Source organism: Heptranchias perlo, unplaced genomic scaffold (genome assembly GCF_035084215.1).
Source record: "Heptranchias perlo isolate sHepPer1 unplaced genomic scaffold, sHepPer1.hap1 HAP1_SCAFFOLD_832, whole genome shotgun sequence".
NCBI lineage: Eukaryota > Metazoa > Chordata > Chondrichthyes > Hexanchiformes > Hexanchidae > Heptranchias > Heptranchias perlo.
Window position 1 is genome coordinate 10,243 of NW_027139869.1, and position 22,685 is coordinate 32,927.

A 22,685-nucleotide genomic window follows, 5' to 3' on the forward strand; every position below is an offset into this window, starting at 1 on the left:
GATCCTCTCTCCCTGGGATTGCTCGTTCCCTGGGATCTCTCTGTAACTGGGATCTCTCTCTGGGATATCTATCTCCCTGGGATTCCCCCTCTCTACCAGGATCTCTATGTCCCTATGATTTCTCTCTCTCTGAGATCTCTCTCCCTCCAGGAATGCTCACTTGGGAATCTCTCTCTCACTGGGATCTCTTTCACTCCCTTGGATCTCTCATTGGGATCTCTCTCTGCCTGGGATCTTGATTTCTCTCTCTAGTATCTATCTCTGTGATCTTTCTCTCCCTGGGATCTTTCTCTTGCTGGGATCTCGCCCTCCCTGAGATCCCCTCTCACCTCGTATATCTCCATCCCAAGGATCGCTCGCTCACTGGGAGATCTCTCACTGGGATCTCTCCTTGGGAACTCTCTCCTGGGATCTCTCTCACTGGGCTCTCTCTCTCCCTGGGATCTCTCTCTCTACCTTTGATCTCTCTCTGTCTCTCGCTGTGATCTCTCTCTCTCCCTTCCAGTGATCTCTCTCTCTCTCCCTGTGATCTCTCTGTCTCTCTCTCCCAGTGATCTCTCTCTCTCTCCCTGTGATCTCTCTCTCTCTGTGATCTCGCTCTCTCCATGTGATCTTTCTCTCCCTGTGATCTCTCTCTTTCTCACTGTGATCTCTCTCTTTCTCACTGTGATCTCTCTCTTTCTCCATGTGATCTCTCTTTCTCCCTGTGATCTCTCTCTCTCCCTATGATCTCTCTCCATGTGATTTCTCTCTCTCTCTCTCCCTGTGATCTATCTCTCTCCCTGTGATCTCTCTTTCCATGTGTTCGCTCCCTGTGGTCTCCCTCCATGTGATCTCTCTCTCTCTCTCTCCCTATGATTTCTCGCTCTCTCTCCATGTGATCTCTCTCTCCCTGCGATCTCTCTCCCCCCCTGTGATCTCTCTCTCTCCCTGTGATCTCTCTCTCTCTCCCTGTGATCTCTCTCCCTCTCCCTGTGGTATCTCACTCTTTCTGTGATCTATCTCTCTCCCTATGATCTCTCTCTCTGTGATCTCTCTCTCCATGTGATCTCTCCCTGTGGTCTCTCTCCATGTGATCTCTCTCTCTCTCTCCCTATGATTTCTCTGTCTCTCTCCATGTGATGTCTCTCTCTCTCCCTGTGATCTCTCTCTCTCTCCCTGTGATCTCTCTCTCTCCCCCTGTGATCTCTCTCTCTCTCCCTGTGATCTCTCTCTCTCCCTATGATTTCTCTCTCTCTCTCCATGTGATCTCTCTCTCTCCCTGTGATCTCTCGCTCTCCCTATGATTTCTCTCTCTCTCTCCTGTGATCTCTCTCGCTCTCTCCCTGTGATCTCTTTCTCTCCCTTTGATCTCTTTCTCTTCCCCTGTGATCTCTCTCTCTCTCCGTGTGATCTCTCTCTCTCCCCCTGTGATCTCTCTCTCCCTCTCCCTGTGATCTCTCTCTCCATGTGATCTCTCTCTCTCGCTGTGATCTCTCTCTCTCCATGTGATCTCTCTCTCTCCCTGTGATCTCTCTCGCTCTCTCCCTGTGATCTCTCTCGCTCTCTCCCTTTGATCTCTCTCTCTTCCCCTGTGATCTCTCTCTCTCCCTGTGATCTCTCTCTCTCCCCCTGTGATCTCTCTCTCCCTGTGATCTCTCTCTCTATCTCCCTGTGATCTCTCTCTCTCCCTGTGATCTTTCTCTCTCTCCATGTGATCTTTCTCTCCCTGTGATTGATCACTCTCTCCATAAGATCTCTCTCTCCCCCTGTGATCTCTCTCTCCATGTGATCTCTCTCCCCCCCTGTGATCTCTCTCTCTCCATGAGATCTCTCCCCCTGTGATCTCTCTCTCTCTCCCTGTGATCTCTCTCTCTCTCTCCATGTGATCTCTCTCTCTCTCCCTGTGATCTCTCTCTCTCCCTATGATTTCTCTCTCTCTCCCTGTGATCTCTCTCGCTCTCTCCCTGTGATCTCTCTCTCTCTCTCCCTTTGATCTCTCTCTCTTCCCCTGTGATCTCTCTCTCTCCCTGTGATCTCTCTCTCTCCCCCTGTGATCTCTCTCTCTCTCTCCCTGTGATCTCTCTCGCTCTCTCCCTGTGATCTCTCTCGCTCTCTCCCTTTGATCTCTCTCTCTTCCCCTGTGATCTCTCTTTCTCCCTGTGATTTCTCTCTCTCTCCCTGTGATCTCTCTCGCTCTCTCCCTGTGATCTCTCTCGCTCTCTCCCTTTGATCTCTCTCTCTTCCCCTGTGATCTCTCTCTCTCCCTGTGATCTCTCTCTCTCTCTTCCCCTGTGATCTCTCTCTCTCCCCCTGTGATCTCTCTCTCCCTGTGATCTCTCTGTCTCTCTCTCTATCTCCCTGTGATCTCTCTCTCTCTCCCTGTGATCTCTCTCTCTCTCCCTGTGATCTCTCTCTCTCTCCCTTTGATCTCTTTCTCTTCCCCTGTGATCTCTCTCTCTCTCCGTGTGATCTCTCTCTCTCCCCCTGTGATCTCTCTCTCCCTCTCCCTGTGATCTCTCTCTCCATGTGATCTCTCTCTCTCGCTGTGATCTCTCTCTCTCCATGTGATCTCTCTCTCTCCCTATGATCTCTCTCCATGTGATCTCTCTCTCTGTGATCTCTCTCTCCCCCTGTGATCTCTCTCTCTCTCCCCCTGTGATCTCTCTCTGTGATCTCTCTCTCCCCGTGATTTCTCTCTCTCTCCGTGTGATCTCTAGCTCTCTCCCTGTGATCTCTTTCTCTCTCCCTGTGATCTCTTTCTTTCTCTACCTCTGTGATCTCTCTCTCTCTCCATGTGATCTCCCTCTCTCTGTGAACTCTCTCTCTCTCTGTGATCTCTCTCTCTCTCTCACCATGTGATCTCTCTCTCTCCCTGTGATCTCTCTCTCTCTCCCTATGATCTCTCTCCATGTGATCTCTCTCTCTGTGATCTCTCTCTCTGTGATCTCTCTCTCCCCCTGTGATTTCTCTCTAACCCCCTGTGATCTCTCTCTCTCCCTCTGTGATCTCTCTCTCTCTCTCGCTGTGATCTCTCTCCCTCTCCCTGTGAGCTCTCTCCCTGTGATCGCTCTCTCTCCCTGTGATCTCTCTCTCTCTCCCCCCCCTGTGATTTCTCTCTCTCTCCATGTGATCTCTCTCTCTCCCTGTGATCTCGCTCTCCCTGTGATCTCTCTCTCTCCCTGTGATCTTTCTCTCTCTCCATGTGATCTTTCTCTCCCTGTGATTGATCTCTCTCTCCATAAGATCTCTCTCTCCCCCTGTGATCTCTCTCTCCATGTGATCTCTCTCTCCCCCTGTGATCTCTCTCTCTCCATGAGATCTCTCCCCCTGTGATCTCTCTCTCTCTCCCTGTGATCTCTCTCTCTCTCTCCATGTGATCTCTCTCTCTCTCCCTGTGATCTCTCTCTCCCTATGATTTCTCTCTCTCTCCCTGTGATCTCTCTCTCTCTCTCCCTTTGATCTCTCTCTCTTCCCCTGTGATCTCTCTCTCTCCCTGTGATCTCTCTCTCTCCCCCTGTGATCTCTCTCTCTCTCCCTGTGATCTCTCTCGCTCTCTCCCTGTGATCTCTCTCTCTCTCTCCCTTTGATCTCTCTCTCTTCCCCTGTGATCTCTCTCTCTCCCTGAGATTTCTCTCTCTCTCCCTGTGATCTCTCTCGCTCTCTCCCTGTGATCTCTCTCGCTCTCTCCCTTTGATCTCTCTCTCTTCCCCTGTGATCTCTCTCTCTCCCTGTGATCTCTCTCTCTCTTCCCCTGTGATCTCTCTCTCTCCCCCTGTGATCTCTCTCTCCCTGTGATCTCTCTGTCTCTCTCTCTATCTCCCTGTGATCTCTCTCTCTCTCCCTGTGATCTCTCTCTCTCTCCATGTGATCTTTCTCTCCCTGTGATTGATCTCTCTCTCCATAAGATCTCTCTCTCTCCCTTTGATCTCTTTCTCTTCCCCTGTGATCTCTCTCTCTCTCCGTGTGATCTCTCTCTCTCCCCCTGTGATCTCTCTCTCCCTCTCCCTGTGATCTCTCTCTCCATGTGATCTCTCTCTCTCGCTGTGATCTCTCTCTCTCCATGTGATCTCTCTCTCTCCCTATGATCTCTCTCCATGTGATCTCTCTCTCTGTGATCTCTCTCTCCCCCTGTGATCTCTCTCTCTCTCCCCCTGTGATCTCTCTCTGTGATCTCTCTCTCCCCGTGATTTCTCTCTCTCTCCATGTGATCTCTCGCTCTCTCCCTGTGATCTCTTTCTCTCTCCCTGTGATCTCTTTCTTTCTCTACCTCTGTGATCTCTCTCTCTCTCCATGTGATCTCCCTCTCTCTGTGAACTCTCTCTCTCTCTGTGATCTCTCTCTCTCTCACCATGTGATCTCTCTCTCTCCCTGTGATCTCTCTCTCTCTCCCTATGATCTCTCTCCATGTGATCTCTCTCTCTGTGATCTCTCTCTCCCCCTGTGATTTCTCTCTAACCCCCTGTGATCTCTCTCTCTCCCTCTGTGATCTCTCTCTCTCTCTCTCTCGCTGTGATCTCTCTCCCTCTCCCTGTGAGCTCTCTCCCTGTGATCTCTCTCTCTCCCTGTGATCTCTCTCTCTCTCCCCCCCCTGTGATTTCTCTCTCTCTCCATGTGATCTCTCTCTCTCCCTGTGATCTCTCTCTCTCCCTGTGATCTCTTTCTCTCCCTACCTCTGTGATCTCTCTCTCTCCCTGTGATCTCTCTCTCTCCCTGTGATCTCTCTCTCCCCCTGTGATCTCTCTCACTCCATGTGATCTCTCTCTCTCCCTGTGATCTCTCTCCCTCTCCCTGTGATCTCTCTCTCTCTGTGATCTCTCACTCTCCCTGTGATCTCTCACTCTCCACCTGTGATCTCTCTCTCTCCCCCTGTGATCTCTCTCTCACTGTGATCTCATTCTCACTGTGATCTCTCTCTCCCTGTGATCTCTCACTCTCCACCTGTGATCTCTCTCTCCCCCTGTGATCTCTCTCTCACTGTGATCTCTCTCTCCCTGTGATCTCTTTCTCTCTCTGCCTCTGTGATCTCTCTCTCTATCCATGTGATCTCTCTCTCTGATCTCTCTCTCTCCCAGATCTCTCTCTCTCTCTCTCTCTCTCCATGTGATCTCTCTCTCTCCCTGTGATCTCTCTCTCTCCCTGTGATCTCTCTCTCTCTCCCTATGATCTCTCTCCATGTGATCTCTCTCTCCCCCTGTGATCTGTCTCTCCCCTGTGATCTCTCTCTCTCCCTGTGATCTCTCTCCCTCTCCCTGTGACCTCTCTCCCTGTGATCTCTCTCTCTCCCCCTGTGGTATCTCACTCTTTCTGTGATCTCTCTTTCTCTCCCTGTGATCTCTCTCTCTCTCTCACTGTGATCTATCTCTCTCTCTCCCTGTGATCTCTCTCTCCCCCTGTGATTGATCTCTCTCTGTGATCTCGCTCTCTCCATGTGATCTTTTCTCTCTCTCCGTGAGATCTCTCTCTCTCCCTCTCTCACTGTGACCTCTCTCCCTGTGATCTCTCTCTCTCCCTGTGATCTCTCTCTCTCTCCCTGTGATCTCTCCCTCTCTCTGTGATCTCTCTTTCTCTGATCTCTCTCTCTCTGTGATCTCTCTCTCTCTCTCCGTGATCTCTCTCTCCCTGTGGTATCTCTCTCTCTCTCTCTCTCCCTGTGATCTCTCTCTCTCCCTGTGATCTCTCTCTCTGTGATCTCACTCTCCCTGTGATCTCACTCTCCCTGTGATCTCTCTCTCTCCCTCTGATTTCTCTCTCTCTCTGAGATCTCTCTCTCTCCCTGTGATCTCTTTCTCTCTCTCTCTGATCTCTCCCTCTCTCCCTGTGATCTTTCTGTCTCTCTCCGTGTGATCTCTCTCTCTCTCTCCCTCCCTGTGATCTCCCTGTCTCTCCCTGTGACCTCTCTCCCTGTGATCTCTCTCTCCCTGTGACCTCTCTACCTGTGATCTCTCTCTCCCTGTGACCTCTCTACCTGTGATCTCTCTCTCTCTCACTGTGATCTCTCTCTCTCTCCATGTGATCTCCCTCTCTCCCTGTGATCTCTCTCTCTCTCCCTGTGATCTCTCTCTCTCACTGTGATCTCTCTCTCTCTCTCCATGTGATCTCTCTCTCTCCATGTGATCTCTCTCTCTCCATGTGATCTCTCTCTCTCCCTGTGATCTCCCTCTCTCTACCTGTGATCTCTCTCTCTCCCTGTGATCTCTCTCTCTCCATCTGATCTCTCTCCATGTGATCTCTCGCTCTCCCTATGATCTCTCTCTCTCTGTGATCCCTCTCTCCCTGTGATCTATCTCTCTCTCTCCCTGTGATCTCTCTCTCTCCCTGTGATCTCTCTCTCTACCTGTGATCTCTCTCTCTCCATGTGATCTCTCTCCATGTGATCTCTCTCTCTCCCTATGATCTCTCTCTCTCTGTGATCCCTCTCTCCCTGTGATCTATCTCTCTCTCTCCATGTGATCTCTCTCTCTCCATGTGATCTCTCTCTCTCCATGTGATCTCTCTCTCTCCCTGTGATCTCTCTCTCTCCCTGTGATCTCTCTCTCTCCATGTGATCTCTCTCTCTCTCCCTGTGATCTCTCTCTCTCTCTGTGATCCCTCCCTCCCTGTGATCTATCTCTCTCTCTCCCTGTGGTATCTCACTTTCTGTGATCTCTCTCTCCCTGTGATCTCTCTGTCTCTCCCTGTGATCTCTCTCTCTCTCTCCCTGTGATCTTTCTCTCTCTCCCTGTGAGCTCTCTCTCTCCCTATGATCTCTCTCTCTCTGTGATCCCTCTCTCCCTGTGATCTATCTCTCTCTCTCCCTGTGGTATCTCACTTTCTCTCTGTGATCTCTCTCTCCCTGTGATCTCTCTCCATGAGATCTCTCTCTGTCCCTGTGATCTCTCTCTCTCTCCATGTGATCTCTCTCTCTCTCTCTTCATGAGATCTCTCTCTCTCCCTGTGATCTCTCTCTCTCCATGAGATATCTCTCTCTCCCTGTGATCTCTCTCTCTCCATGAGATCTCTCTCTCTCCCTGTGATCTCTCTCTCTCCCTCCCCGAGATCTCTCTGTCTCTCCCTGTGACCTCTCTCCCTGTGATCTCTCTCTCTGTGATCTCTCTCTCTCTCTGATCTCTCTTTCTCTGATCTCTCTCTCCCTGTGATCTCTCTCTCTCTCCCTGTGATCTCTCTCTCCCTGTGATCTCACTCTCCCTGTGATCTCTCTCTCTCCCTGTGATCTCTCTCCCTGTGATCTCTCTCTCTCCCTGTGATCTCTCTCTCTCCCTGTGATCTCTCTCTCTCTCCCTGTGATCTCTCTCTCTCTGTGATCTCTCTTTCTCTGATCTCTCTCTCCCTGTGATCTCTCTCTCTCCCTCTCTCGCTGTGACCTCTCTCCCTGTGATCTCTCTCTCTCCCTGTGATCTCTCTCTCTCCCTGTGATCTCTATCTCTCTCTGTGATCTCTCTTTCTCTGATCTCTCTCTCTGATCTCTCTCTCCCTGTGATCTCTCTCTCTCCCTCTGATTTCTCTCTCTCTGAGATCTCTCTCTCCCTGTGATTTTCTCTCTCTCCCTGTGATCTCTCTCTCTCTCTGTGATCTCTCTTTCTCTGATCTCTCTCTCCCTGTGATCTCTCTCTCTCCCTGTGATCTCTATCTCTCTGTGATCTCTCTCTCTCTGATCTCTCTCTCTGATCTCTCTCTCCCTGTGATCTCTCTCTCTCTCCCTGTGATCTCTCTCTCTCCCTGTGATCTCTCTCTCCCTGTGATCTCTCTCTCTCCCTCTGATTTCTCTCTCTCTGAGATCTCTCTCTCCCTGTGATCTCTCTCTCTCCCTCTGATTTCTCTCTCTCTGAGATCTCTCTCTCCCTGTGATCTCTCTCTCCCTGTGATCTCTCTCTCCCTGTGATCTCTCTCTCCCTGTGATCTCTCTCTCTCCCTGTGATCTCTCCCTCTCCCTGTGGTCTCTCTCTCTCTCCCTGTGATCTCTCTCTCTCTGTGATCTCTCTTTCTCTGATCTATCTCTCCCTGTGATCTCTCTCTCCCTCTCTCGCTGTGACCTCTCTCCCTGTGATCTCTCTCTCTCCCTGTGATCTCTCTCTCTCCCTGTGATCTCTCTCTCTGATCTCTCTCCCTGTGATCTCTCTCTCTCCCCGTGATCTCTCTCTCGCTGTGATCTCACTCTCCCTGTGATCTCTCTCTCTCCCTCTGATTTCTCTCTCTGAGATCTCTCTCTCCCTGTGATCTCTCTCTCCCTGTGATCTCTCTCACCCTGTGATCTCTCTCTCTCCCTGTGATCTCTCCCTCTCCCTGTGGTCTCTCTCTCTCTCCCTGTGATCTCTCTCTCTCTGTGATCTCTCTTTCTCTGATCTCTCTCTCCCTGTGATCTCTGTCTCTCTCCCTGTGATCTCTCTCTCTCCCTCTCTCACTGTGACCTCTCTCCCTGTGATCTCTGTATCCCTGTGATCTCTCTCTCTCTCCCTTTGATCTCTCTCTCTCTCCCTGTGATCTCTCTCTCTCTCCCTGTGATCTCTCCCTCTCTCTGTGATCTCTCTTTCTCTGATCTCTCTCTCCCTGTGATTTCTCTCTCTCTCTGTGATCTCTCTCTCCCTCTCTCTCACTGTGACCTCTCTCCCTGTGATCTCTCTCTCTCCCTGTGATCTCTCTCTCTCTCCCTGTGATCTCTCCCTCTCTCTGTGATCTCCCTTTCTCTGATCTCTCTCTCTCTGTGATCTCTCTCTCCCTGTGATCTCTCTCTCTCCCTGTGATCTCTCCCTCTCTCTGTGATCTCTCTTTCTCTGATCTCTCTCTCTGTGTGATCTCTCTCTCCACGCGATCTCTCTCTCTCCCTGTGATCTCTCTCTCTGTGATCTCACTCTCCCTGTGATCTCACTCTCCCTGTGATCTCTCTCTCTCCCTGTGATCTCTCTCTCTCCCTCTGATTTCTCTCTCTCTCTGAGATCTCTCTCTCTCCCTGTGATCTCTTTCTCTCTCTCTCTGATCTCTCCCTCTCTCCCTGTGATCTTTCTGTCTCTCTCCGTGTGATCTCTCTCTCTCTCTCCCTCCCTGTGATCTCCCTGTCTCTCCCTGTGACCTCTCTCCCTGTGATCTCTCTCTCCCTGTGACCTCTCTACCTGTGATCTCTCTCTCTCTCCCTGTGATCTCTCTCTCTCCCTGTGATCTCTCTCTCTCCCTGTGATCTCTCTCTCTGATCTCTCTCCCTGTGATCTCTCTCTCTCCCCGTGATCTCTCTCTCGCTGTGATCTCACTCTCCCTGTGATCTCTCTCTCTCCCTCTGATTTCTCTCTCTGAGATCTCTCTCTCCCTGTGATCTCTCTCTCCCTGTGATCTCTCTCACCCTGTGATCTCTCTCTCTCCCTGTGATCTCTCCCTCTCCCTGTGGTCTCTCTCTCTCTCCCTGTGATCTCTCTCTCTCTGTGATCTCTCTTTCTCTGATCTCTCTCTCCCTGTGATCTCTGTCTCTCTCCCTGTGATCTCTCTCTCTCCCTCTCTCACTGTGACCTCTCTCCCTGTGATCTCTGTATCCCTGTGATCTCTCTCTCTCTCCCTTTGATCTCTCTCTCTCTCCCTGTGATCTCTCTCTCTCTCCCTGTGATCTCTCCCTCTCTCTGTGATCTCTCTTTCTCTGATCTCTCTCTCCCTGTGATTTCTCTCTCTCTCTGTGATCTCTCTCTCCCTCTCTCTCACTGTGACCTCTCTCCCTGTGATCTCTCTCTCTCCCTGTGATCTCTCTCTCTCTCCCTGTGATCTCTCCCTCTCTCTGTGATCTCCCTTTCTCTGATCTCTCTCTCTCTGTGATCTCTCTCTCCCTGTGATCTCTCTCTCTCCCTGTGATCTCTCCCTCTCTCTGTGATCTCTCTTTCTCTGATCTCTCTCTCTGTGTGATCTCTCTCTCCACGCGATCTCTCTCTCTCCCTGTGATCTCTCTCTCTGTGATCTCACTCTCCCTGTGATCTCACTCTCCCTGTGATCTCTCTCTCTCCCTGTGATCTCTCTCTCTCCCTCTGATTTCTCTCTCTCTCTGAGATCTCTCTCTCTCCCTGTGATCTCTTTCTCTCTCTCTCTGATCTCTCCCTCTCTCCCTGTGATCTTTCTGTCTCTCTCCGTGTGATCTCTCTCTCTCTCTCCCTCCCTGTGATCTCCCTGTCTCTCCCTGTGACCTCTCTCCCTGTGATCTCTCTCTCCCTGTGACCTCTCTACCTGTGATCTCTCTCTCTCTCACTGTGATCTCTCTCTCTCCATGTGATCTCTCTCTCTCCCTGTGATCTCTCTCTCTCTCCCTGTGATCTCTCTCTCTCTCACTGTGATCTCTCTCTCTCTCACTGTGATCTCTCTCTCTCTCTCCATGTGATCTCTCTCTCTCCATGTGATCTCTCTCTCTCTCCATGTGATCTCTCTCTCTCCCTGTGATCTCTCTCTCTCTACCTGTGATCTCTCTCTCTACCTGTGATCTCTCTCTCTCCATGTGATCTCTCTCCATGTGATCTCTCTCTCTCCCTATGATCTCTCTCTCTCTGTGATCCCTCTCTCCCTGTGATCTATCTCTCTCTCTCCCTGTGATCTCTCTCTCTCCCTGTGATCTCTCTCTCTCCATGTGATCTCTCTCTCTCCCTGTGATCTCTCTCTCTCCCTGTGATCTCTCTCTCTCCATGTGATCTCTCTCTCTCTCCCTGTGATCTCTCTCTCTCTCTGTGATCCCTCCCTCCCTGTGATCTATCTCTCTCTCTCCCTGTGGTATCTCACTTTCTGTGATCTCTCTCTCCCTGTGATCTCTCTGTCTCTCCCTGTGATCTCTCTCTCTCTCTCCCTGTGATCTTTCTCTCTCTCCCTGTGAGCTCTCTCTCTCCCTATGATCTCTCTCTCTCTGTGATCCCTCTCTCCCTGTGATCTATCTCTCTCTCTCCCTGTGGTATCTCACTTTCTCTCTGTGATCTCTCTCTCCCTGTGATCTCTCTCCATGAGATCTCTCTCTGTCCCTGTGATCTCTCTCTCTCTCCATGTGATCTCTCTCTCTCTCTTCATGAGATCTCTCTCTCTCCCTGTGATCTCTCTCTCTCCATGAGATATCTCTCTCTCCCTGTGATCTCTCTCTCTCCATGAGATCTCTCTCTCTCTCCCTGTGATCTCTCTCTCTCTCTGTGATCTCTCTCTCTCCCTGTGATCTCTCTCTCTCTCCCTCCCCGAGATCTCTCTGTCTCTCCCTGTGACCTCTCTCCCTGTGATCTCTCTCTCTGTGATCTCTCTCTCTCTCTGATCTCTCTTTCTCTGAACTCTCTCTCCCTGTGATCTCTCTCTCTCTCCCTGTGATCTCTCTCTCCCTGTGATCTCACTCTCCCTGTGATCTCTCTCTCTCCCTGTGATCTCTCTCCCTGTGATCTCTCTCTCTCCCTGTGATCTCTCTCTCTCCCTGTGATCTCTCTCTCTCCCTGTGATCTCTCTCTCTCTGTGATCTCTCTTTCTCTGATCTCTCTCTCCCTGTGATCTCTCTCTCTCCCTCTCTCGCTGTGACCTCTCTCCCTGTGATCTCTCTCTCTCCCTGTGATCTCTCTCTCTCCCTGTGATCTCTATCTCTCTCTGTGATCTCTCTTTCTCTGATCTCTCTGATCTCTCTCTCCCTGTGATCTCTCACTCTCCCTCTGATTTCTCTCTCTCTGAGATCTCTCTCTCCCTGTGATTTTCTCTCTCTCCCTGTGATCTCTCTCTCTCTCTCTATGATCTCTCTTTCTCTGATCTCTCTCTCCCTGTGATCTCTCTCTCTCCCTGTGATCTCTATCTCTCTGTGATCTCTCTTTCTCTGATCTCTCTCTCTGATCTCTCTCTCCCTGTGATCTCTCTCTCTCTCTCTGTGATCTCTCTCTCTCCCTGTGCTCTCTCTCTCCCTGTGATCTCTCTCTCCCTGTGATCTCACTCTCCCTGTGATCTCTCTCTCCCTGTGATCTCTCTCTCTCCCTCTGATTTCTCTCTCTCTGAGATCTCTCTCTCCCTGTGATCTCTCTCTCTCCCTCTGATTTCTCTCTCTCTGAGATCTCTCTCTCCCTGTGATCTCTCTCTCCCTGTGATCTCTCTCTCCCTGTGATCTCTCTCTCCCTGTGATCTCTCTCTCTCCCTGTGATCTCTCTCTCCCTGTGATCTCTCTCTCCCTGTGATCTCTCTCTCTCCCTGTGATCTCTCCCTCTCCCTGTGGTCTCTCTCTCTCTCCCTGTGATCTCTCTCTCTCTGTGATCTCTCTTTCTCTGATCGATCTCTCCCTGTGATCTCTCTCTCCCTCTCTCGCTGTGACCTCTCTCCCTGTGATCTCTCTCTCTCCCTGTGATCTCTCTCTCTCCCTGTGATCTCTCTCTCTGATCTCTCTCCCTGTGATCTCTCTCTCTCCCCGTGATCTCTCTCTCGCTGTGATCTCACTCTCCCTGTGATCTCTCTCTCTCCCTCTGATTTCTCTCTCTGAGATCTCTCTCTCCCTGTGATCTCTCTCTCCCTGTGATCTCTCTCTCCCTGTGATCTCTCTCTCTCCCTGTGATCTCTCCCTCTCCCTGTGGTCTCTCTCTCTCTCCCTGTGATCTCTCTCTCTCTGTGATCTCTCTTTCTCTGATCTCTGTCTCCCTGTGATCTCTGTCTCTCTCCCTGTGATCTCTCTCTCTCCCTCTCTCACTGTGACCTCTCTCCCTGTGATCTCTGTATCCCTGTGATCTCTCTCTCTCTCCCTTTGATCTCTCTCTCTCTCCCTGTGATCTCTCTCTCTCTCCCTGTGATCTCTCCCTCTCTCTGTGATCTCTCTTTCTCTGATCTCTCTCTCCCTGTGATTTCTCTCTCTCTCTGTGATCTCTCTCTCCCTCTCTCTCACTGTGACCTCTCTCCCTGTGATCTCTCTCTCTCCCTGTGATCTCTCTCTCTCTCCCTGTGATCTCTCCCTCTCTCTGTGATCTCCCTTTCTCTGATCTCTCTCTCTCTGTGATCTCTCTCTCCCTGTGATCTCTCTCTCTCCCTGTGATCTCTCCCTCTCTCTGTGATCTCTCTTTCTCTGATCTCTCTCTCTGTGTGATCTCTCTCTCCACGCGATCTCTCTCTCTCCCTGTGATCTCTCTCTCTGTGATCTCACTCTCCCTGTGATCTCACTCTCCCTGTGATCTCTCTCTCTCCCTGTGATCTCTCTCTCTCCCTCTGATTTCTCTCTCTCTCTGAGATCTCTCTCTCTCCCTGTGATCTCTTTCTCTCTCTCTCTGATCTCTCCCTCTCTCCCTGTGATCTTTCTGTCTCTCTCCGTGTGATCTCTCTCTCTCTCTCCCTCCCTGTGATCTCCCTGTCTCTCCCTGTGACCTCTCTCCCTGTGATCTCTCTCTCCCTGTGACCTCTCTACCTGTGATCTCTCTCTCTCTCACTGTGATCTCTATCTCTCCATGTGATCTCTCTCTCTCCCTGTGATCTCTCTCTCTCTCCCTGTGATCTCTCTCTCTCTCACTGTGATCTCTCTCTCTCTCACTGTGATCTCTCTCTCTCTCTCCATGTGATCTCTCTCTCTCCATGTGATCTCTCTCTCTCTCCATGTGATCTCTCTCTCTCCCTGTGATCTCTCTCTCTCTACCTGTGATCTCTCTCTCTCTCCCTATGATCTCTCTCTCTCTGTGATCCCTCTCTCCCTGTGATCTATCTCTCTCTCTCCCTGTGATCTCTCTCTCTCCATGTGATCTCTCTCCCTGTGATCTCTCTCTCTCTCCCTATGATCTCTCTCTCTCTCTGTGATCCCTCTCTCCCTGTGATCTATCTCTCTCTCTCCCTGTGGTATCTCACTTTCTGTGATCTCTCTCTCCCTGTGATCTCTCTGTCTCTCCCTGTGATCTCTCTCTCTCTCTCACTGTGATCTTTCTCTCTCTCTCTGTGAGCTCTCTCTCTCCCTATGATCTCTCTCTCTCTGTGATCCCTCTCTCCCTGTGATCTATCTCTCTCTCTCCCTGTGGTATCTCACTTTCTCTCTGTGATCTCTCTCTCCCTGTGATCTCTCTCCATGAGATCTCTCTCTCTCTCCCTGTGATCTCTCTCTCTCTCCATGTGATCTCTCTCTCTCTCTCTTCATGAGATCTCTCTCTCTCCCTGTGATCTCTCTCTCTCCATGAGATCTCTCTCTCTACCTGTGATCTCTCTCTCTCCATGAGATCTCTCTCTCTCTCCCTGTGATCTCTCTCTCTGTGTGATCTCTCTCTCTCCCTGTGATCTCTCTCTCTCCCTCCCCGAGATCTCTCTCTCTCTCCCTGTGATCTCTCTCTCTGTGATCTCTCTCTCTCTCTGATCTCTCTTAGTCTGATCTCTCTCTCCCTGTGATCTCTCTCTCCATGTGATCTCTCTCTCTCCCTGTTATCTCTCCCTGTGATCTCTCTCACTCTCTGTGATCTCTCTCTCTCTCCCTGTGATCTCTCTCTCTCCCTGTGATCTCTCTCTCCCCCTGTCATCTCTCTCTCTCTCCCCCTGTGATCTCTCTCTCTCTGATCTCTCTCTATCTCTCTCTCCCTGTGATCTCTCTCTCTCTCTCTCTCTCCCCCTGTGATCTCTCTCTCCCCCTGTGATCTCTCTCTCTCCCCCCCTGTGATCTCTCTCTCTCTCTCCCCCTGTGATCTCTCTCTCCCTCTGATCTCTCTCTATCTCTCTCTCCCTGTGATCTCTCTATCTCTCTCCCCGTGAGCTCTCTCTCTCTCTCTCCCTGTGATCTCTCTATCTCTCTCCCCCTGTGATCTATCTCTCTCTGATCTCTCTCTCGCTCCCCCTGTGATCTCTCTCTCTCCCTCTGATCTCTCTCTATCTCTCTCCCTCTGATCTCTCTCCTCTCTCTCCCTGTGATCTCTCTCTCTCTCCCTGTGATCTCTCTCTATCTCTCTCTCTCCCTCTGATCTCTCTCCTCTCTCTCCCTGTGATCTCTCTCTCTCTCCCTGTGATCTCTCTCTCTCCCTGTGATCTCTCTCTCTCTATCTCTCTCTCTCTCCCTGTGATCTCTCTCTCTCTATCTCTCTCTCTCTCCCTGTGATCTCTCTCTCTCCCTCTGATCTCTCTCCTCTCTCTCCATGTGATCTCTCTCTCTCTATCTCTCTCTCTCCCTGTGATCTCTCTCTCTCTCCCTGTGATCTCTCTCTCTCCCTGTGATCTCTCCTCTCTCTCGCTGTGATCTCTCTCTCCCTGTGATCTCTCTCTCTCTCCCTGTGATCTCTCTCTCTCCCTCTGATCTCTCTCCTCTCTCTCCCTGTGATCTCTCTCTCCTCTCTCCCCCTGTGATCTATCTCTCTCTCTCTCCCCCTGTGATCTCTCTCTCTCTCCCTCTGATCTCTCTCTATCTCTCTCTCCCCCTGTGATCTCTCTCTCTCTCCCTGTGATGTCTCTCTATCTCTCTCTCCCTCTAATCTCTCTCCCTGTGATCTCTCTCTATCTCTCTCTCTCCCTGTGATCTCTCTCCTCTCTCTCCTCTCTCTCCCTGTGATCTCTCTCTCTCCCTGTGATCTCTCTCTCTCTCCCTCTGATCTCTCTCCTCTCTCTCCCTGTGATCTCTCTCTCTCCCTGTGATCTCTCTCCCTCTCTCTCTGATCTCTCTCTCTCTCTCTCCCTGTGATCTCTCTCTCTCTCTCCATGTGATCTCTCTCTCTCTGATCTCTCTCTCTCCCTGTGATCTCTCTCTCTCTCCCCCTGTGATCTCTCTCTCTCTCTCCCTCTGATCTCTCTCTATCTCTCTCTCCCTGTGATCTCTCTCTCTCTCTCCCTGTGATCTCTCTCTCTCCCTGTGATCTCTCTCTCCCTGTGATCTCTATCTCTCTCTCCCTGTGATCTCCCTCTCTCCCTCTCTGATCTCTCTCTCTCTCTCTCCCCCTGTGATCTCTCTCTCTCTGATCTCTCTCTATCTCTCTCTCCCTGTGATCTCTCTCTCTCTCTCTCCCCCTGTGATCTCTCTCTCCCCCTGTGATCTCTCTCCCTGTGATCTCACTCTCCCTGTGATCTCTCTCTCTCCCTCTGATTTCTCTCTCTGAGATCTCTCTCTCCCTGTGATCTCTCTCTCCCTGTGATCTCTCTCTCCCTGTGATCTCTCTCTCCCTGTGATCTCTCTCTCTCCCTCTGATTTCTCTCTCTCTGAGATCTCTCTCTCCCTGTGATCTCTCTCTCCCTGTGATCTCTCTCTCCCTGTGATCTCTCTCTCCCTGTGATCTCTCTCTCTCCCTGTGATCTCTCCCTCTCTCTGTGGTCCCTCTCTCTCTCCCTGTGATCTCTCTCTCTCTGTGATCTCTCTTTCTCTGATCTCTCTCTGCCTGTGATCTCTGTCTCTCTCCCTGTGATCTCTCTCTCTCCCTCTCTCACTGTGACCTCTCTCCCTGTGATCTCTCTATCCCTGTGATCTCTCTCTCTCTCCCTGTGATCTCTCTCTCTCTCCCTGTGATCTCTCCCTCTCTCTGTGATCTCTCTTTCTCTGATCTCTCTCTCTCTGTGATCTCTCTCTCCCTGTGATCTCTCTCTCTCCCTCTCTCACTGTGACCTCTCTCCCTGTGATCTCTCTCTCTCCCTGTGATCTCTCTCTCTCTCCCTGTGATCTCTCCCTCTCTCTGTGATCTCTCTTTCTCTGATCTCTCTCTCTCTGTGATCTCTCTCTCCCTGTGATCTCTCTCTCCCTGTGATCTCTCTCTCCCTGTGATCTCTCTCTCTCCCTGTGATCTCTCCCTCTCTCTGTGGTCTCTCTCTCTCTCCCTGTGATCTCTCTCTCTCTGTGATCTCTCTTTCTCTGATCTCTCTCTGCCTGTGATCTCTGTCTCTCTCCCTGTGATCTCTCTCTCTCCCTCTCTCACTGTGACCTCTCTCCCTGTGATCTCTCTATCCCTGTGATCTCTCTCTCTCTCCCTGTGATCTCTCTCTCTCTCACTGTGATCTCTCCCTCTCTCTGTGATCTCTCTTTCTCTGATCTCTCTCTCTCTGTGATCTCTCTCTCCCTGTGATCTCTCTCTCTCCCTCTCTCACTGTGACCTCTCTCCCTGTGATCTCTCTCTCTCCCTGTGATCTCTCTCTCTCTCCCTGTGATCTCTCCCTCTCTCTGTGATCTCTCTTTCTCTGATCTCTCTCTCTCTGTGATCTCTCTCTCCCTGTGATCTCTCTCTCTCTCTCCGTGATCTCTCTCTCCCTATGGTATCTCTCTCTCTCTCTCCCTGTGATCACTCGCTCTCCCTATCCACGCGATCTCTCTCTCTCCCTGTGATCTCTCTCTCTCCCTGTGATCTCTCTCTCTCCCTCTGATTTCTCTCTCTCTCTGAGATCTCTCTCTCTCCCTGTGATCTCTTTCTCTCTCTCTCTGATCTCTCCCTCTCTCCCTGTGATCTTTCTGTCTCTCTCCGTGTGATCTCTCTCTCTCTCCCTCCCTGTGATCTCCCTGTCTCTCCCTGTGATCTCTCTCTCCCTGTGACCTCTCTACCTGTGATCTCTCTCTCTCTCACTGTGATCTCTCTCTCTCCATGTGATCTCTCTCTCTCCCTGTGATCTCTCTCTCTCTCCCTGTGATCTCTCTCTCTCTCTCACTGTGATCTCTCTCTCTCTCTCCATGTGATCTCTCTCTCTCCATGTGATCTCTCTCTCTCTCCATGTGATCTCTCTCTCTCCCTGTGATCTCTCTCTCTACCTGTGATCTCTCTCTCCATGTGATCTCTCTCCATGTGATCTCTCTCTCTCCCTATGATCTCTCTCTCTCTGTGATCCCTCTCTCCCTGTGATCTATCTCTCTCTCTCCCTGTGATCTCTCTCTCTCCCTGTGATCTCTCTCTCTCCATGTGATCTCTCTCTCTCTCCCTGTGATCTTTCTCTCTCTCCCTGTGATCTCTCTCTCTCTCCCTATGATCTCTCTCTCTCTCTGTGATCCCTCTCTCCCTGTGATCTATCTCTCTCTCTCCCTGTGGTATCTCACTTTCTGTGATCTCTCTCTCCCTGTGATCTCTCTGTCTCTCCCTGTGATCTCTCTCTCCCTGTGATCTTTCTCTCTCTCCCTGTGAGCTCTCTCTCTCCCTATGATCTCTCTCTCTCTGTGATCCCTCTCTCCCTGTGATCTATCTCTCTCTCTCCCTGTGGTATCTCACTTTCTCTCTGTGATCTCTCTCTCCCTGTGATCTCTCTCCATGAGATCTCTCTCTCTCCCTGTGATCTCTCTCTCTCTCCATGTGATCTCTCTCTCTCTCTCTTCATGAGATCTCGCTCTCTCCCTGTGATCTCTCTCTCTCCATGAGATCTCTCTCTCTCCCTGTGATCTCTCTCTCTCCATGAGATCTCTCTCTCTCCCTGTGATCTCTCTCTCCGTGTGATCTCTCTCTCTCCCTGTGATCTCTCTCTCTCCCTCCCCGAGATCTCTCTCTCTCTCCCTGTGATCTCTCTCTCTGTGATCTCTCTCTCTCTCTGATCTCTCTTTCTCTGATCTCTCTCTCCCTGTGATCTCTCTCTCTCCATGTGATCTCTCTCTCTCCATGTGATCTCTCTCCATGTGATCTCTCTCTCTCCCTATGATCTCTCTCTCTGTGATCCCTCTCTCCCTGTGATCTATCTCTCTCTCTCCCTGTGATCTCTCTCTCTCCCTGTGATCTCTCTCTCTCCATGTGATCTCTCTCTCTCTCCCTGTGATCTCTCTCTCTCTCTCCCTGTGATCTTTCTCTCTCTCCCTGTGAGCTCTCTCTCTCCCTATGATCTCTCTCTCTCTGTGATCCCTCTCTCCCTGTGATCTATCTCTCTCTCTCCCTGTGGTATCTCACTTTCTCTCTGTGATCTCTCTCTCCCTGTGATCTCTCTCCATGAGATCTCTCTCTGTCCCTGTGATCTCTCTCTCTCTCCATGTGATCTCTCTCTCTCTCTCTTCATGAGATCTCTCTCTCTCCCTGTGATCTCTCTCTCTCCATGAGATATCTCTCTCTCCCTGTGATCTCTCTCTCTCCATGAGATCTCTCTCTCTCCCTGTGATCTCTCTCTCTCCCTCCCCGAGATCTCTCTGTCTCTCCCTGTGACCTCTCTCCCTGTGATCTCTCTCTCTGTGATCTCTCTCTCTCTCTGATCTCTCTTTCTCTGATCTCTCTCTCCCTGTGATCTCTCTCTCTCTCCCTGTGATCTCTCTCTCCCTGTGATCTCACTCTCCCTGTGATCTCTCTCTCTCCCTGTGATCTCTCTCCCTGTGATCTCTCTCTCTCCCTGTGATCTCTCTCTCTCCCTGTGATCTCTCTCTCTCTCCCTGTGATCTCTCTCTCTCTGTGATCTCTCTTTCTCTGATCTCTCTCTCCCTGTGATCTCTCTCTCTCCCTCTCTCGCTGTGACCTCTCTCCCTGTGATCTCTCTCTCTCCCTGTGATCTCTCTCTCTCCCTGTGATCTCTATCTCTCTCTGTGATCTCTCTTTCTCTGATCTCTCTCTCTGATCTCTCTCTCCCTGTGATCTCTCTCTCTCCCTCTGATTTCTCTCTCTCTGAGATCTCTCTCTCCCTGTGATTTTCTCTCTCTCCCTGTGATCTCTCTCTCTCTCTGTGATCTCTCTTTCTCTGATCTCTCTCTCCCTGTGATCTCTCTCTCTCCCTGTGATCTCTATCTCTCTGTGATCTCTCTCTCTCTGATCTCTCTCTCTGATCTCTCTCTCCCTGTGATCTCTCTCTCTCTCCCTGTGATCTCTCTCTCTCCCTGTGATCTCTCTCTCCCTGTGATCTCTCTCTCTCCCTCTGATTTCTCTCTCTCTGAGATCTCTCTCTCCCTGTGATCTCTCTCTCTCCCTCTGATTTCTCTCTCTCTGAGATCTCTCTCTCCCTGTGATCTCTCTCTCCCTGTGATCTCTCTCTCCCTGTGATCTCTCTCTCCCTGTGATCTCTCTCTCTCCCTGTGATCTCTCCCTCTCCCTGTGGTCTCTCTCTCTCTCCCTGTGATCTCTCTCTCTCTGTGATCTCTCTTTCTCTGATCTATCTCTCCCTGTGATCTCTCTCTCCCTCTCTCGCTGTGACCTCTCTCCCTGTGATCTCTCTCTCTCCCTGTGATCTCTCTCTCTCCCTGTGATCTCTCTCTCTGATCTCTCTCCCTGTGATCTCTCTCTCTCCCCGTGATCTCTCTCTCGCTGTGATCTCACTCTCCCTGTGATCTCTCTCTCTCCCTCTGATTTCTCTCTCTGAGATCTCTCTCTCCCTGTGATCTCTCTCTCCCTGTGATCTCTCTCACCCTGTGATCTCTCTCTCTCCCTGTGATCTCTCCCTCTCCCTGTGGTCTCTCTCTCTCTCCCTGTGATCTCTCTCTCTCTGTGATCTCTCTTTCTCTGATCTCTCTCTCCCTGTGATCTCTGTCTCTCTCCCTGTGATCTCTCTCTCTCCCTCTCTCACTGTGACCTCTCTCCCTGTGATCTCTGTATCCCTGTGATCTCTCTCTCTCTCCCTTTGATCTCTCTCTCTCTCCCTGTGATCTCTCTCTCTCTCCCTGTGATCTCTCCCTCTCTCTGTGATCTCTCTTTCTCTGATCTCTCTCTCCCTGTGATTTCTCTCTCTCTCTGTGATCTCTCTCTCCCTCTCTCTCACTGTGACCTCTCTCCCTGTGATCTCTCTCTCTCCCTGTGATCTCTCTCTCTCTCCCTGTGATCTCTCCCTCTCTCTGTGATCTCCCTTTCTCTGATCTCTCTCTCTCTGTGATCTCTCTCTCCCTGTGATCTCTCTCTCTCCCTGTGATCTCTCCCTCTCTCTGTGATCTCTCTTTCTCTGATCTCTCTCTCTGTGTGATCTCTCTCTCCACGCGATCTCTCTCTCTCCCTGTGATCTCTCTCTCTGTGATCTCACTCTCCCTGTGATCTCACTCTCCCTGTGATCTCTCTCTCTCCCTGTGATCTCTCTCTCTCCCTCTGATTTCTCTCTCTCTCTGAGATCTCTCTCTCTCCCTGTGATCTCTTTCTCTCTCTCTCTGATCTCTCCCTCTCTCCCTGTGATCTTTCTGTCTCTCTCCGTGTGATCTCTCTCTCTCTCTCCCTCCCTGTGATCTCCCTGTCTCTCCCTGTGACCTCTCTCCCTGTGATCTCTCTCTCCCTGTGACCTCTCTACCTGTGATCTCTCTCTCTCTCCCTGTGATCTCTCTCTCTCCCTGTGATCTCTCTCTCTCCCTGTGATCTCTCTCTCTGATCTCTCTCCCTGTGATCTCTCTCTCTCCCCGTGATCTCTCTCTCGCTGTGATCTCACTCTCCCTGTGATCTCTCTCTCTCCCTCTGATTTCTCTCTCTGAGATCTCTCTCTCCCTGTGATCTCTCTCTCCCTGTGATCTCTCTCACCCTGTGATCTCTCTCTCTCCCTGTGATCTCTCCCTCTCCCTGTGGTCTCTCTCTCTCTCCCTGTGATCTCTCTCTCTCTGTGATCTCTCTTTCTCTGATCTCTCTCTCCCTGTGATCTCTGTCTCTCTCCCTGTGATCTCTCTCTCTCCCTCTCTCACTGTGACCTCTCTCCCTGTGATCTCTGTATCCCTGTGATCTCTCTCTCTCTCCCTTTGATCTCTCTCTCTCTCCCTGTGATCTCTCTCTCTCTCCCTGTGATCTCTCCCTCTCTCTGTGATCTCTCTTTCTCTGATCTCTCTCTCCCTGTGATTTCTCTCTCTCTCTGTGATCTCTCTCTCCCTCTCTCTCACTGTGACCTCTCTCCCTGTGATCTCTCTCTCTCCCTGTGATCTCTCTCTCTCTCCCTGTGATCTCTCCCTCTCTCTGTGATCTCCCTTTCTCTGATCTCTCTCTCTCTGTGATCTCTCTCTCCCTGTGATCTCTCTCTCTCCCTGTGATCTCTCCCTCTCTCTGTGATCTCTCTTTCTCTGATCTCTCTCTCTGTGTGATCTCTCTCTCCACGCGATCTCTCTCTCTCCCTGTGATCTCTCTCTCTGTGATCTCACTCTCCCTGTGATCTCACTCTCCCTGTGATCTCTCTCTCTCCCTGTGATCTCTCTCTCTCCCTCTGATTTCTCTCTCTCTCTGAGATCTCTCTCTCTCCCTGTGATCTCTTTCTCTCTCTCTCTGATCTCTCCCTCTCTCCCTGTGATCTTTCTGTCTCTCTCCGTGTGATCTCTCTCTCTCTCTCCCTCCCTGTGATCTCCCTGTCTCTCCCTGTGACCTCTCTCCCTGTGATCTCTCTCTCCCTGTGACCTCTCTACCTGTGATCTCTCTCTCTCTCACTGTGATCTCTCTCTCTCCATGTGATCTCTCTCTCTCCCTGTGATCTCTCTCTCTCTCCCTGTGATCTCTCTCTCTCTCACTGTGATCTCTCTCTCTCTCACTGTGATCTCTCTCTCTCTCTCCATGTGATCTCTCTCTCTCCATGTGATCTCTCTCTCTCTCCATGTGATCTCTCTCTCTCCCTGTGATCTCTCTCTCTCTACCTGTGATCTCTCTCTCTACCTGTGATCTCTCTCTCTCCATGTGATCTCTCTCCATGTGATCTCTCTCTCTCCCTATGATCTCTCTCTCTCTGTGATCCCTCTCTCCCTGTGATCTATCTCTCTCTCTCCCTGTGATCTCTCTCTCTCCCTGTGATCTCTCTCTCTCCATGTGATCTCTCTCTCTCCCTGTGATCTCTCTCTCTCCCTGTGATCTCTCTCTCTCCATGTGATCTCTCTCTCTCTCCCTGTGATCTCTCTCTCTCTCTGTGATCCCTCCCTCCCTGTGATCTATCTCTCTCTCTCCCTGTGGTATCTCACTTTCTGTGATCTCTCTCTCCCTGTGATCTCTCTGTCTCTCCCTGTG

At 50.9% G+C, this 22,685-nt stretch overlaps 1 protein-coding gene across 1 annotated transcript; it reads right to left on the reverse strand.

Moving 5' to 3' along the window:
- Positions 1-7,297: 7,297 nt before the first annotated feature.
- On the reverse strand, positions 7,298-11,265 carry LOC137319387 (uncharacterized; the record flags this gene model as incomplete). The annotated part of the gene is made up of 4 exons (XM_067981616.1): positions 7,298-7,353; positions 7,514-7,571; positions 8,424-8,468; positions 11,218-11,265. Coding segments are annotated over 4 exons (207 nt in total), but the record flags the coding sequence as incomplete, so codon positions are not given.
- Between the last annotated feature and the right edge of the window lie 11,420 nt (positions 11,266-22,685).